Source organism: Antennarius striatus, chromosome 15, assembly GCF_040054535.1.
Source record: "Antennarius striatus isolate MH-2024 chromosome 15, ASM4005453v1, whole genome shotgun sequence".
Lineage (NCBI taxonomy): Eukaryota > Metazoa > Chordata > Actinopteri > Lophiiformes > Antennariidae > Antennarius > Antennarius striatus.
The window spans coordinates 14,458,288-14,476,112 of NC_090790.1; the positions used below are offsets into that span (position 1 = coordinate 14,458,288).

Here is a 17,825-nt window from a genome sequence, read left to right on the forward strand (position 1 = left end):
GCCTTGAGTTTGACAGGCGCTTTATATCAGATGCTGAGGCGATGAGGTAAAAATCAATGAGGTTTATTTGCAGTCACAAAGCTTACACTATATGTAGCAGACATCCAAACAGCTACTCACTCTATGGACCCAACACATTCATATCAGAGACACAAACCAAACATGAGAAACTCAAGAAACACCCGTGACGTGGTTAGAAATGAGCTAGTTGTCACAAACAGTTAGCAGCAACATCGTAGAGAGGAACACAAGTTGCTAAAAGACTCCAGCTTCTTCTTCTTCTTTTTTTTTTACACGGTTCTAACAAAAAGTTCTTCAAGGTTAAAACGACTGCGGTTCCTTCAGGGCACTCTGATGGCTCGGTAACAGGAATCCCTCCTTCGGGTTTTTTCTCCAGTCAGGTGACCTGGGCTCCATCACGGGTTTGCAGCACCATGAAGGGGAGCACAGTCCGAGGAATCCACAGTGGGAACAAAACGGTCCCACCTGGGGGGGGACTTGTGGCCGTCACCATGTTGTCAGCATGTTAGGGAGGGTGTGAAGGGACAATCTGGTGTTTTTATAGTAGTCACCTCGGAGGTTTTGTTAAAAGCAGTTCTTCAAAAAATTTTTACGCAGAATTGTAAACTGGGAGGTTTTGTTTTTCTTCGACAGATTTAAATAAAGTTTAGAACTTCAGGTTTAAGGCTTGTGATGGAAAAAAAAGATGGAAGCTCATTTCTGTCAATGTGATGTAATAAAGTCATAAACCAAAATGTCTCATAATAATGGATTTGTTATCATTGAAAATATTTTGTCAATTATTTGAGGTATTAATAATTTCTCGCTCTAAACATTAATAGGATATTGTTTTGTCACATTGGTCTTATCCTGCTTCCATTTTCATGCAGGGACAATACCAGTTTTTATGTAATTAATAGAGGAAAGAATCGGCAGATTTGAGAGGAATAAATACAGTAATAAACTACTGATGATTGCAGATAAAGAAACCAGGTCAATGTCTGAATAAAGTTCAGTCAAATTCTACAAACATCTGAAATGATCTGAGCTGCAACTAAATAATAACAATACAGAAGCCTCTTTCTGCCTACATTCCTCAAAGTCATCAAACGAGGGAAAATCCTACTAAAACGGGAGAAAGTCATTTTGCCATTATGACATACAGGAACTTTACCCCACTTTGTGTCTGCTTCCGCATGTTTGTTTATTTCACCATTGAATCAAGTGGTTCAGGATAGGAAAAAAACAAATTTTGGGTATTTTCCTCAGTTCTACGTGATCAAATCCAGAAAATGTTGAAACCATCCCAGAAGCTGAGGCGACATGAGTCCAAATCCAAACCTGACAGCTCACCAGACCTTTGGCTGCAGGCTACATGAACTGCTGCTGGTATAACATCGATCAACTCCTACATGCCATTCTGTGGCCGAGCTGCATTATGGGTAATGTAGGTTTACAAAGAGTGGAGTAAAGCCAGCATGTTTGTATCCAGTGTTACAGGACTTGTACTTCAAATATTTATTCTTTGACACCCATGACAGGTATGAAAAAAGAAAAACCCTTATTCCTTTCCAAAATCTGCAGGTTATATTACCCACAATGCAACTTAACCTGCAGACAGCTGAGCGGGAGTCTAATGTGTTAAGCTAGCAGTGAAGCATCCCTTAGTTCAACTGTAATGATCATTCAGTCACCTTCTCTTTACACTGATAAACTGTCAAGTGACTTTTCTAGCGTCACCTGACTGTTCTCTCTCTCTCTCTCTCTCTCTCACACACACAGTTTCAGGAGGTTTGCTGTAAAACAGGCACTGCAGCGGGTGACCCAAAACCCCAGAAGACCCCAGACTGAGTAGAAAAGATGTTCAATCTGAGGTCTTCACTGAAGCCTCTGAGCTAAAAGTGTTAGCATGGCCCCCATCTGAGGAAGGTGAATGAGCTTCAGCACTGCTACGCTACATCAACGGTTTTTAGCTATCGGTGATCTCATTTAACAAAGGGTTAAATAACATGTGGAAATCAATTTCCTCTGACGTCATCTCAAAACAACGTCAGTTAATACTAGAATTTCACCACAACGGAAATCAGATTTGATGGTGAAAATACATCCGAGTCATTTTTTCCAAGTCAATGCTAGAAGCCATTAGATAAAATGCTAACGTTAGCCATCAACCAGTTCCTTGTTAATATGACTGACTGCATCCGAAGTCTGACTTTTAGATTTGAATAAGCTTATCCAGGATTTGGGTTAACTAACTTAGCCACGAGATATATTACCAAAAATTCCGAGTGTGTTTTCATTTGATTGATGATGTCTGATCAGATCTTTTCTTTTGTACAATCATTGCTGGTGAATATGGATTACTGATTTTAAGCTTTCTCCACCCTTTCAGAGAACGCCTCTGAAACCAGAATGAAGATCACATTTTCAACAATCTCTGGAGATACATGTTCATTTGTTCACGCCTCTTTCACTGGGTGTGACCAATCCAACCCCCCCCCTATTGGATTTCAGCTGCGGTTTTGTTTTACTGCTGATCTCCCGAGACGATCAGTGGAACCTGAGACGATGACTGAATGCTCATTTTGGGGTCTGAACTGTGTGTCAGTTTTAAGCAGTGGTAAAACAGCGGACTGTCCCTTTAAACACACCTTCAGGTTATTTACATCACTAAATGTACAACACGGATGCTCCGCCTCTCACTTCCTGTTAGCATGTTAGCGTGTGTTCCCCTTCGTCCTGCTCGCTGTGACGCCCTATTGTGGCCACCCTGCAGCTCACTTCACTCACCCCGTCTGCCCCCCCCACGCAAACACAGTTGCACTAACTCACTACACTGTAAAAAGCTCAATCACACTTTTTTTTTTGTTTTTCTCAACTCTTCTTTGTGTTTTAAATTCAATCAATTATAAACATTGTTCAAAATGTTACCAAAAGAAATTTACACGTGGGTTTTTGTGTGTTTCTATACAAGGCAGGCAGAAGCGATTACTACATTTACCGGCCCCCTCCTCCCCCCGCAGCACTCTCTCCTTCCTCTGAGAGTGATTGACATGCGACCCCCCCCCCTTTCTCTGACCCCTCCCCTGGTGGGACAGCCAGTCGCTTTAAAATAGATCTGTATATATTTATATATGTTTATATCAAAAACAGGAGCACGGGGGTGGCGGGGGGGGCGACTTGCTAAAGTTAATCAGCGATCCCGTGTCGGTGGAGGAGGAGGTGATCCCCAGGCATCCGGGCCCAGGGAGGGAGTTGGGAGGCTGATGCACGGAGGGGGGAGGGCGGGGTGAGCTCTGTCTGTCTGCAGCGGGGTGAGACGGATCTGTGTGGAATGTCAGCTCATCATGTCGTTGCTGTTGACGCCGTACGTCGAGTTCTTCATGCTGTCGTTCACCTCCCTCCGGAAGACAGACAGGTTCTGGGTGAACCTGCAGAGGAGGGGGAGACAGTCAGACAGACAGGTGCAGACATTAAGTCTTGGGGGCGGGGTTCTGGTCGTGAAGGGACTTGGGGGTGGGGCAGTGGAGGGATTTTGGGTGGGGTTTTGGGTGGGAGGTCCGGTCTGTGACACCCACCTGTCCCGGTTCTTGGTCAGCAGGTTTCTCTCGATTCCCTCCATCAGGTTTTCGAAGCACAGGTGCATCGCCTGCTGCTTCTCCGGGGGCTGACTGTTCACGATGCTGTTCCTCAGGTCAGCAAAGTACTGCAGGACAGACAGGTCAATGAATCAACCAATCAGGTGTGTGTGAATAGACAACACACACACACGTGCACACACCTTCTCGTTGAGCAGGATGAGACCTAACAGGGGGCGGGACATGGACCACTGGTTCCTGCAGTCCTCGAAGATGATGATGTTTAGCACTGTGGACAGCATCTGCAAAACAGTCACATGATCAGTTAGCGACGCTCTCATTGGTCCATCAGGAGTCTGACATGTTAATGAATGCGTTCCAACACGTCTTATGAAGGAATTAAAAACTTCAGTCATTAACTGCATCAATAACTGAAGCTAACATGTGGCGTGCTGCCTCTAGTGGTCAGACTGCAGTACTGCACATGTACGAGTGAACTCGCTCCTCGGTGGCATTGATGGTGAACTGAATCTGTGGGCTGACGCCAAAACGTGCAACATGTCAGGTCTGTGATGAGGTAACACGCCACTTCCTGCATGCACTTCAAAATAAAAGACTTCAAAGTGCTTTTGAAGTGAGGCTAGGACTGCAGGCGGATATGAACCCGGTCTGATGAGCAAACTAATCTCTGACCTGCTGGATCATCTCTGGGTGCTGCTGCATGATGTGAAGGAAGCGATCGTCCGTTGCCATGGCGGCGGGGCGTTTCTTCGTGGAGCGGGACAGCTGCTTGAACAGGTACGTCACAATGTGATCCAGACTGGAGCAGCAGCCAGTGCACACCATTGTATCTGAAACACACACACACAGACACACAGATGTAGCCATTCCATGCTGGAGACTCCCCCTCCTCTCACACGTTTGACCAGAGAGTGTTTTACCGAGGGCGGTGAGGCCCTCCGATATCGACGACAGGATGTACATGACGACGTGAGGCTCCAGACTGGCGATGAAGTTCATGTGATCCTGCGTCAGCACTTCTAGTAGTGAATAGAACGACTGGCTGAGCTTTGGGTAGTCCTGCAAGAGGGGGGTGGGGGGTGGTTAAGCATTTACACAGATACATCTGCTGGTGTAGATAAGGAATAAAATCCTACTAGTAAGTCACTATGAGGGATGGACAGCAGTAGTTTGATGAAGGTCTGTAAGGCGTTGTCCAGAGCGTCGTCGCCATAGAGACGGAAGACCCCAAAGTTGACGTAGTTCCCGCTGAGCACAGCCTTCAGCATGGCAAAACACACGCTGACCCCCTTAAGCTTCACGCCGTACACCTGATCCTTTGGGACTTCTCCCAGCGTCAGGATACGATTCCCTACAAGAGGAACGCAAACGGGTTATTGATCCATCTGGATATCAAATATGTCAAACTCTGAATTATCATTTAAAAACTGAAGGGGGCAAAAAATGAACACCAAAAACCGAAAAATCGAACAACAATGAGTGGGAATGAAAAGACAATGAACATGTGACAAATGTTTCTCATCATTAGAGGAATCAGCTCAGAGTTCATGATTAGAAACGGCTTGTAGTCTCCATTACAGACTCTGACCACCAGGGGGCACTAACGGGCTCCAGCTCATGGTCACATTTAAGTACAACATGATTAAAAGAAGAGAAACGTTCCGTTTTTAGAGCTTAACATGTTAACCTTCATCTTCACTAATTTAACTTTGAACACTCTGGGCTGCCGTAGATTCTAAGGATGCAAAGCTGAAAGCCAAACGAGTCAAAGTACCGTAGGTGGTGATCATCTTGCTGGTTTCTCTGAACAGCAGGATGCCGTTGGGAGACGACACGTCGAACTGCAGCCGCTGGGATCTACGGCGACACATTCACACCACATGTCAACAATTAACCCGTTTCGCCCAGAAAACCCACCCAGATCTAACAAAACGACTTGTTTGTTGTCACCTGTTGTGGACCAGCTCCGCCATCAGTTTGAGGACGGGTGTGGTGCATGCTGGGTCATGATACCAAAGCTCTATGGCTCGCTGAAGAATGGGCATGTAGGCCGGGTATCTGCAGGGTGAGGGTTAAGGAGGGCAAACGGGGTGGAACGCTATATGTATATGTAACGTCTGTGAGGATGTCAGCAGATCTCAGGTCAGTCTGTGAGGATACATCCAGTCAAACAGCATCATGAAGCTCGTTTTGGCGTTGAAGGCGAAGGCGATGCCCCGTAGATCCCGGACCAGACCCACCAACGTCCTCTGCAGGAAACAACGGAGGGAGAAACCTGTCAGCTGGTGATTGATCAGAATACTATCAAACGTACGTTTACCTGTAGCATAATACCCGTTTAGGTTTATTTAACCAATCAGAACACTGGGTTACATTTACACTGTTCATTACAACACACATAGTGCTGCCACAATATGAAGCGTATTCTGACAGATATATTTATAGTTTTACAATTTCTATGTATTTTTTTCATATATTTAATTAGCTCATTTCACATACCTGTTTATTTTACTGCTTTATGTACTTTCAATTGCCCCTTGGGGACAAAATAACTTTTTTGAATTTGAATGCATATGACGACTCTGAAACCAGACAGTTTCATTTATGCTGCTGTTTAATAAAGACTTCTACTTGATGTTCAGTGCATACATATTTACACTGAAACTGCTGCAGCTTTCCTCATCCTGGCCATTACTTGCTTGCTTTATTGATTATTTATTTAGTTCCACAAAATCCACGCCTCACCTTGGCCTCCTGTTCATTGAAGGTGTTCGTGCTCAACATCTGAGCGACGGCTTCGAACGCGGCCGTCAACGGCAGCATGAACTGTTCGAACTGGTCTTCGTCCTCGCCTGCGCACAGAAACACACACACACACACACACAGCTAACACGGCGCAGCACGACACAAACCAGCACACACCAGGAGGATGGCGAGAGAACACGTGTGTTTACCCAGATCGACCATCAAGAGGCGCCCCAACGCCGTGTAGAAGGTGGTCCGGCATCGCATGTCGCTCAGGTTGGACTGGTTGTTGACCCCCAGGAAGGAGAAGTGCTCGCTCTGACGGAGACAGGTTGTTAGTTACGACGCGGACGCGATGCGTTTCAGGACAGGTGGAGGCGACGGGACTCACTGTGTGGTTGTTCAGCATGAACTGGACGGCGCTGAGCTTCACCAGCTTTCTCACGCTGCTGTACGTGAAGCCACGCGTCAAGGAGGGAACATTTGGACATTCGGAGCATTTACTAACTTCATAAATAAAATATTAACTACTTTAAATTCGCAAAAAACATGAAGATGTGACATACGATAGATTTTCTGATATTAGAATTAAAATATGTTTGATCAGCTAAAGTTTAACTATGTTCCTGACGTCCAGTCCTTCCAATACTTCTAAAACCTGCACACACACGACAGAAGGATATCCGAGGGAGAGGTCGTTCAGTAGTTGGAGTGTCTTTGAGGTGATTGGTTCACACTGGCCCCAGTACTTCAGGTTGGTGATTCTGGAAACAAAGAGCAGTGAGATCTCTTTGAAAATCACTTTTGAAACACATTTAGGATAATCCTGGCACGTTAACGCTACTCACATTTTCCCTATAAAGACACTGAGTACCATCGTCTCATCGTTCAACCCGAGAACCTCTGATAGTCGTCGATAAAGCTGCGATGGAGACACACACACACACACAACATGAATCACGTTCACCAGAATGTACTGTAGCTGCACATACAGAAAGGAACAGCCGGGCAGCGTCTCCATGGAAACGGCTGCAGTCAATCAGAGGGTAAGACGCTCCAGACGGTCAAAGCTGTGCTCACCTTTGATGATTTCTGCACCTGGTCGCCGATGTAAATCTTCCTAAACTGCTCGAAGAAGCTGAGCATGGCCAGCTCCAGCCGCTCGTTGCCGGCCTGAGCCAATCGGGAGTCGGTCAGGTTCATCAGCTGGAGCACCCTGGAAGCAGTTGAAAACACGACCGTTACCTTTTTCCAGTTGGTGTTGGTTGGTTTGTCGCGTGCTGTGAAACATTTCCGAGTCCTTACCGACAGACTAACTCTCCGTCCATGGCGTCCTGCTCGTCTGTGCTGGCGAACGAAACCCGCCCGCCGATCACCGCCCCGATGATGTAAACCAGCCACGTCAGCCGGCCCTCCTGCACGGTGATGTCGGCGGCGCTGGAGTTGGTGGACTGCAGCAGCTCCTGGTACGTCTGCGCCGCCTGGTCGAACAGCTGCACCAGCAGAGCGCAGGTCTTCTCATACTCACACCTGCCGATGGTGGACAGCTGGTCTAGCTGCTGCTGGACGAGGCCGGCGTCGTCAAGGGGGTCTTCCAAGCCGTCTCTGTGGACCCCGACACAGCACGTTTAGTTTAGTCGTTGAAGGATGAAGGATGTGTGACCCAGAAGCTCATCCGATCTCACCTGAGGATGACGTGAACGGACTCCAGCCGTGAGGTGATGTAGGCCTTGGTGACCTCGGGTGTGTACGTCTCCAGCAGGTGTGGCTCGGTGGCTTTGACGTAGGGCACAGACGCTGCCAGGCGCTGCCACAGACTCAGCAGGTAGTGAACGCTGTTGGGGGCAAACTCCCAGTGCTGACAGGCGAGAGGAAGAACAGGTGAGGCACGGGTGAGCACATCTCCCAGTCTGAGACATATGCGCCGGTAACCGGGAGGCACTAACCTGCAAACTGGTGACAGTGAAGTTGGCGATGAGGCGGATGACCTCTGGGTAGTTCTCTACTTTAACCAGCTCCCCCAGCTGGTAGTTGCTCTTCAGTCTTGCCAGCAGACGACAGAATTCGTGGTAGTTGTTGGGATCCGGCAAACACTGGAAGGCAAACGAATCCCGTCACCAAAAAAACAGGCTGGAAACAGACGACAGGGGGCGGTCGAGCTGCTGACCTGAGGATTCGCTAGTATCCTCTTGACCCCGTCGACCAGATGCGACAGGAACTTGGCTCGTTCTGCGTTGTTGAAGAGGGACCGCCTGACGGAGGCGATCTGGACTAGACATGATAACACCTGCACAGAAACACAGAAATACATCACTCAGTCTCCGCCAACGAGGCACAGGCGACTCTGAACGCGTTGTTGCGACGCGGCGTTGATCAAACTCACCAAAGGGGACAAGGATGGAGGGATGGAATGATATAAATTGAAAAAGAGCTGCAGTGTGGAGGAATCAAGAAACGCTGTTGGGGCAGAAACACGACAGAAGAATCAGTCAGAGCACGGCTGGAAATGTTCACATTAACGTCACAAAACATCTTCACAGTGAACTCTGTTATATTTGTATGAAATAATAATGTGTTGTGTCTGAGTTGACTCCCAGCATGCTCAGCGGCTACCTGATCTCCAGGATGTGGGGATCTGCACGGTGCAGAGGTCGTCCGACGACTCGTCTGTGGACGTTCCGATGAAGTCGTAGTTGAGGCAGTTGTAGCTGAGCTTGAGCAGCTGCATCAGCAGACCGTGCTGCGACTCATCGTTCAGGTTCAGGTTCTTTCCGGAAGCCTGGAAAAATACGCAGGTGGTGGGTGAACCCGGAGCGGATTGGTGGTCTGGGTTTGGGAACGCGGAACCGTCTTTGTGTTTCACACACCTGCTTAAGGAGGTTGCAGGAAAGAGTGAAGATGTCGAAGAGGGAGGAATCTCTGAAGGACGACGCGATTTTCCTGTGTTTGGTCAGGGGATGCGTCGTGTCAGCCTGGCGGGGGGAAGCAGGCTGCGTTACATCCGTACCAAAGGAAACAGAGTGGGGGGACGGGGACGACAGACACGACACCCACCTGATTGATCTCATTGGTCAGCTGAGACAGGATGGTGACCCCTATGATGCAGTGTTCCACACTATCCTGCAAACACAACAGACCGTCACCACCAGAGAAACGTGGACGCGTTGACACGGGGGCTCCGGACGTGCCGCCGTGGGGGTTGCAATTGCTCACCTGGAGGAAGCGCGTGACGTCGGCGATGACGTTCCTGAAGACGTAGTCGTCCTTCTGACAGTCGAACCAGCCCAGCTTGGTGATCCGGGCGTACAGCTGGATCAGAGCCTGGGTCACGAACGCCGCGAGCTTCGGCCGCGTCGCCAGATAATTCAGCACATAGTTCCCTGAACGTCACGCAAAACACAGGAGGGAGAAGATGGGTCCATAAACTGGGGTTAAATTAGTTACATTTAAAGAAAACATTATAAGACCTACTTCACAGATAAAATCTGATTTTAAATCCCTATGACAGCATCTGAATGTGTATTGCTGAAGTAGCTGTGAGAGAACCATACAGACAGGTGGAGGTACTCACGGATGTCTATGCGTTGCTCGAGGGGTAGAGGGTTGCTGGTTCGAGACACCAGTTTAGATAAACATGTGGCTGCAAGCAGCTGAGAATACGACGACTATGACAGGAGGGAAAACACGTCAATTCATTACGTTACTTCACACCCAGACAGCAAACAAAAAGCTGCTCAACATACAAGTTTTTTGACATACGAGCTCCAGGACACCACTGCTAGTTGGTGGATGGATACAACATCAGCTGAGACCATAACTCTGTTCATTACGTTTCTTTTCATACTTTATCATTGTTTATGTAACTTATATGTAATTAATTATGCACAAGTAAAGTATATATGTCTATTTGTCGATTAATATGTTTTTCTTTCATAATTTAGAGGACTTTGGGGCTTTCCTAGAAGGCTGGAAAGGATTAAAATAATTGTTATTTTAAATGGTAGAGAATTTATTTGATTTACAAGAAGTCACGAAACGAATTAAACTCGTATTTCTAGGTAGTACTGTACTATTATTATTATTATTATTATTATAAGCTTGATAATCACTCTGGATTGCTAACAGTATTCCCTGAGCGTAGCTTACGTCTACCATTTCAATGATCTTGAGGTGATAACTGGAGCTCCTTATGTAATCAGACATCTTACTGGACTACAGGATTGAAGATGTGCATCAACGCCCCCCCCTCAACCCCCCGACAGCAGGACTCACGCTGCCTCTCTCCAGCAGCAGCTGACACTTGCTGAGGCAGTCGGGACTGTTTGTGAACTCCACCAGCGCCTTCTCTGCCTGGTGGCGGACGGCGGTGTCGGTCGTCTCGTACAGCTGCTTACACAGGATCTCCAGCTGGGCGAGGCCCTGGAGGAAAACACACAGAGATGAAGATGCCACGCTTTATCAGCAGCAGGCGCACACACACACACACACACACGTTTCCACAAACCAGAACAACTGTGGGTGGAGCCCACAGCTCCGCCCAGGAGGACCCAACAGTTCTACAACACACACACACACACGCACACACACGCTTCTGTTTCTGAAATGAAACATAAAAGACACTTGACTTTGGCTGATGTTGGTATGATGTTACTGTGATGCGCTGAGGGACGTTTCACTACATTCACACCTTCATTGATTAATTTAAATATCCCGGCTGGCAGGAAAAGAGCCGAGTCATGCTTAAAAAAAGTAAGCCACCAGTCAATGATAAATCAAAATCCGTTGGGTGAAAGAATGACGTCAGAGGAGGGGTTGGGGTTCTCCTCTGGTTGTGTGTGGAGTTGCAAGTCTTGTTTTTGCTGCGTGACACTGATGATAACTTTATCTTCATCAGCATCACATGACTGTGTGTGTGTTGAATTTTCTCACTCTGCTGGTGTCAGATAAGTGTTAAGTATCAGAACCTGCCTGATCACCAGCCATCTGCTGCACCAGATGAAGTCACACACACACACACACACACACACACACACACACACAAACACACTTTTTAGTTTTTCTTTTAACTCAACCCGATCACTGAAGTAACATGAAGAAACTGATGGAAACGTCAAACACATCAATAACATCCAGCAGAGGGCAGAAACTCTCCGCCATAGCGTCAATCTGACTTATCAAAAAGAAGCAACAGCGCCACCTGTCCGTTAGATTTCTGATTGAATGCTGTAATATTTCCTAGGAATACTACACAATTCAACTCACCTCACTACAACTAATCCAACTATACAACACCCTTAAGTTCAAAATTTTACCCTGACCTACTTGCACACGTCAAAGATCAAAGTTAGCACTCTGACCTACTTTCATAGATCAAACCTTGATCTACGGTCTTACTTACACTGGCCTTCTCCCTTGTCTTTCTACCTTAACCAATTCCTGAGTTTACAAAAGTTGAAATTTGACCGTGACCTAGTTTTCTCAAGGTCAAGGTCATCATCTCATTTTCATCCCCTTTGCCACCAGAGTAATGTGCTTTTTGTTTCATCTATCAGAAACGGTTGTGAAGATATTTGGTTGACTAACGGACAAACAAGCAAAAAAACATTGACAATCACAATACACCACTGCTTTGAAGCGGGATGTAATAACTTACATATGATACGTCTGAACGTTTCTATAACAAATGCTTAGCTAGCTGCAGACGTGCTAACATTAGCACCAGCTGCTGTCTGGGATTTTTTCGAGACAAGTTGAAAATCAGCTGTGGAAAGAACATGTAGATGTAGAATATGTAACCTATTACCTTACACCAGAGTGGGGAGAAGAAGTAAGGAAATTATATTTTAACTCAGCAGAGGATACTGTATAAAAGATGACGCCAATAATGGGTCCAAAGTAAGCACACAGAAAAATAAAACCTCAAAACAACTCACAATTCTGTTTTATGAGGACTGTATTTCCCTCTGAAGTGACTGCATCATGCATTCATTCACAAAAAATTTCTTCATTATTTTTTAAAATTTCATAAATGACAAAAAAACAACTGTAAATTCTTCATAAAGACGACAACATGCACCCACACAAGGTTTTCCAATGGATGCATATTTATTTGACTTGAGTAGTACGGTCAAATCAGAGTTGATGTGTCTGTTGACAAGGATTTAACAAAGCATGGATGCAAGAGGGTGACGAACACAACACAGACAGGAGACCCAACCGAATGAAGGATGTCAACTGGCATCATAGTGGGACACTCAAATCACCCCCACCTGAGCGAAAAACAACTCATACTGTCAGACGTTTAGCACCCTGGCCCCCCAAACCAGTGCACGAGCCCAGGAGGTTACATCAGTCCCTTCACAGGTAAATATTCAAAGCTGTTACTCTGCTGGGGAAATTGTTTCAAAAATCACATTTTTAAACTTATTTTTTAATTATTTTTTAAGATAAATAAAATATTTTTAATTTTAAGAAAAGGACTTGTTTGCTAAAATTACAGAATACATTACATTTAATACTTTTTAGACAGTTAAATATATTTATAATAAAGTGAAAAAATATCTGTAAATATGAATTCACTGAATATATTCCAAGTTTTGTATTTACACCCTACCGCAAAATGTTGTTTTTCGTCTGAAAAATAATATTTTTTTTTCACTCATGATTTGTCTGCAAGCTGATTCACCTAAAAAAATGTGAGAAATATCGTCAACCCAGTGTTGTTTATTGCATTAAATCATAACATAAGGGTATCATTCCATCCCTATTTTTGTCATATAAATATACGCTGAGCGTTATAGTTACCATCTGGCACTTACAGAGGGAAGCTTTACACACACACACACACACACACACACACACACACACACACACACACACACACACACACACACACACACAAAGAAGAGAGATAGTGGTGTGAAGGGTAGCCACATAGCATCACCCCAGGAGCAGCTTGTGGGGTTCGGTGCTTTGCTCAAGGGCACTTCGGCATTGCCCAGGAGGTGAACTGAGACCTCTCCAGCTGCCAATTCACACTCCATACTTTGAACTGGCCATGACCAAGGCCCAGTCCTGGTAGATTGAGTTTCTGAAGACACAGTCGTGTAAAAATTTACCAAAGATCATGTTGACAGAATCAGACCTGCTGTAAGCAGAGACTTGGAAATTGAATTTGTCGCGTACACACACACACACACACACACACACACACACACACACACACACACACACACACACACACACACACACACACTTGATATTATTCATCTTTTATCTTGTACTAATCTTTTATCCTCTTTTTTATTCATCTTTTCTTTCCCAAAATATACTGGTCCTCACCAGTGATGCACGTCCAGTGTGTAACAAAACACAAAAGATAATCAAATGTAAGTGGATGGAAATGATGACATTTTTAAAGTATATATTTCCCAATCAGATCAGGATCCTTGGTTTAAAATAAACGTAAATAAACTACTAGATTCCCGCTCGTTTGGATCGGATCCAGAGAGTCAATGTCAGCGCTTCGGGTCACGGAGCTAGCATGGCGGCTAACGCTGCTCATGTTGTCATCACACACCTGCTAGCTACCGCATTCATGGCTACGTAACATTACGAGCCAACAACACAACAAAAACACAGGACATGGAGCGAACTTCAAATGAAGTTGGAGTTCAAACGAAAGCTAGAATGTTTCCTGGTGACACTATAAAGGATCAGCCATCCAGACCTAACGTAAACATCTTTACCTGACAGCTATTCCTAAACATGTGTCCACAGCAGCTAGCTTATAGCAGGACAAGCTAAGCAGAACAGTACTGCTAGGTTACGCATATAAACAACAGAAGGGCTAAAGCTACCATGGAGTCCGGTTAATGTTGTCAACATCCAACATGGAGCCGGTTTTAAAGGCAAACTGTTAAACTCATCCAATCATGTTTTCAAACCGACTCGGGCGGGAGAAATCTGAGATAGAGCTAATGTTAGCATATTAGCTAAAGGCTTGGGTACGTTTAACATAATTGGACAGTAAATACTTCATTGTTTTTGCACTCGAGGAAAAGTCAGGTGATTTTAATTTATAACATAAGTCAGATCAACATAGTCTGAGCTGGCGCCAAACTGACAGTTCACCAGCTCGTGTTAGCATGGGGGCTAATCGACAGCGGCTAACCAGGCTGTGTTTTCATTGTTTACTTCACTGAAACACGCCGATAAAACACACCCGTGTTCCGGTGAAGCTGATGGTTCGACATACCCGAACAGCAGGACCGATGGAGGTTAAACCTCTGGAACTCAGACGCGTGGGTTCTCCATTCTGAGCCCAAACAGCTAACACAAGCTAGCACAAGCTAACAGCAGCGAGCCAGCCGTGTAATGACAGCAGGCCCACCAGTCAACACAGGCGGCCACATCCTTTCTTTAACGGCCGACAGCCCGAACACAGCCGCCGCTGACACGCTGCGGTCCCCTGCGGGTTCCACGCCGGAAACAGAGCAGCCGCATCCGCGTTTAATCCCATTTACACGCCCGTGGATAAATTGTTGATTACAAAAACATGAAACCTCTGCTTACCTGCACATGATCCGCCATTTTTCTCCATTTCATGCACCTCTCACACCCCCGCTTATGGATATGGAAGGAGGCAACAGCGCAGCCCTGCTGGTGGCCCCTGGTCACTGCAGCCTGAACAAACCAGCTGGGAATATTTCTAGAAAGGTTTCAACCATAAAAACACGATAATCAATTTATTATTAAAATAATTGATGAATATATTGTTTGAATAAGTTTTTTAAATATCAAAATATTATTTTATGAACCCTACCATACATATACAGTATTTAAGCGGTGTTTAAAAATTAAATGCACGAAAAATTATCACATTTTTGACGAAGGGCATGTTTAGATTTAAAAAAATAACTTAAAAATTTGTAAGATTGCAGTACGAATGAAGCCGTAGATAGATGCGAAATACATTTGTTATCAAATACAGTTATTTTATCTTTGGCAGCAAAGAATAAGTACGAAAAATTGAACAGTCTAATTTATTATTTTAATTGAGGAGATAAAACAGTTCCCTCAAAGGAACGAAATTCTGTGTTTATGGACAATCCAATCCCTTAAAATTCATGTGTATTTCACTTCACATCCATAACCTTATAATAATTGTTAAATTATGACCGAATTGGAAAGAATAAGTTCACAGTATACACATAAGACAAAGTAAGACATTCCTCCACCAGAAGATCAATATTAGTCTTATGCAGCACAAAATGTGTTAGATTTTCTCAATGGAATTCTAAATTTCATATTTAAAAACAGGAATTTTTTGAAAAGTAACAGATTAAATATCTTGTAAATTATAGTGATTTTGCTGACAACCTATTGTACAAGCAGATGCAATAAAGCTATTTTCCATTTGGAAGTAAGGAGGCTCCTTTTCTTTATTTAGGCCATATTAAGAAAAATTAAATTAATTTAAGTTGGTGATATAGATGGACTACTTCGTTTTGGCAGGGCTGTCTTTTACAATGATCTGACCTGATGTTTTGAAGAAGTGAATTTATTTTTTATTTCAATTTATTTATATTCATTATTATTGGATACAGCGGTGATTAGAAGATGGATGGATAGATGGATGGATTATTGCTCTATGCTGATTATATTTCATGTTGCTGTACTTGTTCTATCCACTAGAGAGCGGGAGACATTTTTACAGCAACCCCTGTGTTCGGATCGGAATAAGGAAAAGTGAGGGATAGTCATTATAAGGTTCTCGTTCAAACAGCAGTTTTGAATATGAACACAAAGTAAGTGTAAAAAATGTCATCCGTCCTCATATACATGTTTTTTAAGAGTCTGTAAAATGCTACACACAAATAATTACGGAATAAATAATGTGGATAAAATTTTATTGAAATGGATTTCTTATTATTCCTTCAGATAAAACGTGTTGAAGAAGAGCAAAGCAAGTTCAAACATTGATGGACTTCATATAAGCAACAGCTGTGGGGGGGAAATACCTGTAGGTACTGTGTTGAATCTTTTTACAGTATTTTGTAACAGGTGCAGCAAAATCACCCACCAGCGCCCTCTAAAGGCCAAGCAGCATCAAACTTCACAGCCTTGCACAAAATTTCTAAAGTATCTTTGTGCATTAAGCTTTGCATTAAGGCTGAGTAAGGAAGGAAGTGGTAAGTAAGGGTGACAGGAAGCGCAGTAAAGTACTGACACATTTTCATGTGATGGTTCTAAGGAAGACTGGAGAGTGCAACGTTAAAACGTCATATGGAGAAAACTGCATAACCTGCGCAGGCCCGTGTTAATTGTTCTTTCTTCAGTGCAATTATAGAAGAGAAAAACAAGGAAGGAAACCTGCATTTAATGAAGGTGCTGCTCCTGCACACACCACAACCACAGAGACAATAGCATGGAGACAAAGGTTCAAAACAATCACAGGAGTTGTGCTGCACATCCTGAACAAACGCCACCCATTGAGTATATTAATAAAGCCATAATGATAATAAATATTATTATTATTATGTTTAAGAATTTTATTTTGTTAATGATAAACACCAGAAGAAAAAGAAACACTGACACCTCAGGACATACCACAAGACATACACTACAATAACAGACACATGTAGCATTAACAGGACATATACTAAACTAAAATATAAACAGCATGAAAAAGAATAAAAAGAGAAAGTGAAGATAGCATATTACATTATTATATTACATGAGCACATATAATCCTTCAGATTCAATTTGTATATACATGTGCTTTAGGAGCCCTGTACAATGTTCTAATCATATTTATAAAAGAAACAGGAAGTCTGCATACTTCTAACACATTTTATGTTTCTTTGCACACTGTGTAAGGGAGAGGCAAGATAATACAGTATATTAATATAAGAAACAAAAATTATGAGCAGCCATTTGGGAGCTGTAATTACAACCAGCTAATAAAGTGACAGAAAAGGATAACAATGAACATGTATTTAAACAACATGAGCCTCGTAGTCATTTTTACTTTATCTTTGCTTTAATGCAACGCATTAAAATCTGCAGTTTACCGTACTGGGTATGGGGTTTTTTTCTTCTTTTTTTACCTGATGTGTTTATTGTTTTTGCTGGTTAATTGTATTACAAGTGTTAGGTAAACGGACTTTTATCCCGAAGTCCACCCAGAGCAGTTGTGAGCGTTCAAAACCGGAAGGAAGAACAAGAAACAAACCGTCTCGTTTATCAAATATGTATTTTTACCTTAATACAATATTTCTAAGTAGATCTGGGTTCTCTGTCCCTAACACAAAATCTGGTGTTGTCTGAACCGTGACAAGGGGCAGGAACAACACATTAAAGAGAACCTCAGACATTTATTATGCCCATCTCTAGGCTCCACCATAAGGATGAGCCGCTATAAATTAACACATATGCATCCTGTCTGCTCTCTGGCTGGTTGTTTTCCCTTATATGGTT

At 44.0% G+C, this 17,825-nt stretch overlaps 1 protein-coding gene across 1 annotated transcript; it reads right to left on the minus strand.

The window, feature by feature from the left end:
- Positions 1 to 47: 47 nt before the first annotated feature.
- Positions 48 to 14,970, minus strand: xpo7 (exportin 7). The gene is made up of 27 exons (XM_068334217.1): positions 14,919 to 14,970; positions 10,617 to 10,763; positions 9,916 to 10,009; positions 9,558 to 9,724; positions 9,399 to 9,464; positions 9,212 to 9,316; positions 8,958 to 9,123; positions 8,728 to 8,801; positions 8,512 to 8,631; positions 8,291 to 8,437; positions 8,030 to 8,202; positions 7,650 to 7,949; positions 7,425 to 7,560; positions 7,193 to 7,266; positions 7,028 to 7,108; positions 6,736 to 6,799; positions 6,554 to 6,662; positions 6,345 to 6,451; positions 5,760 to 5,848; positions 5,550 to 5,657; positions 5,374 to 5,456; positions 4,736 to 4,950; positions 4,520 to 4,658; positions 4,272 to 4,429; positions 3,782 to 3,880; positions 3,579 to 3,706; positions 48 to 3,431 (listed from the first exon to the last, which is right to left on the minus strand). Exons 1-27 carry the CDS (start codon positions 14,949 to 14,951, stop codon positions 3,338 to 3,340), a joined length of 3,276 nt encoding a protein of 1,091 aa, XP_068190318.1. The 5' UTR covers positions 14,952 to 14,970; the 3' UTR covers positions 48 to 3,337.
- Between the last annotated feature and the right edge of the window lie 2,855 nt (positions 14,971 to 17,825).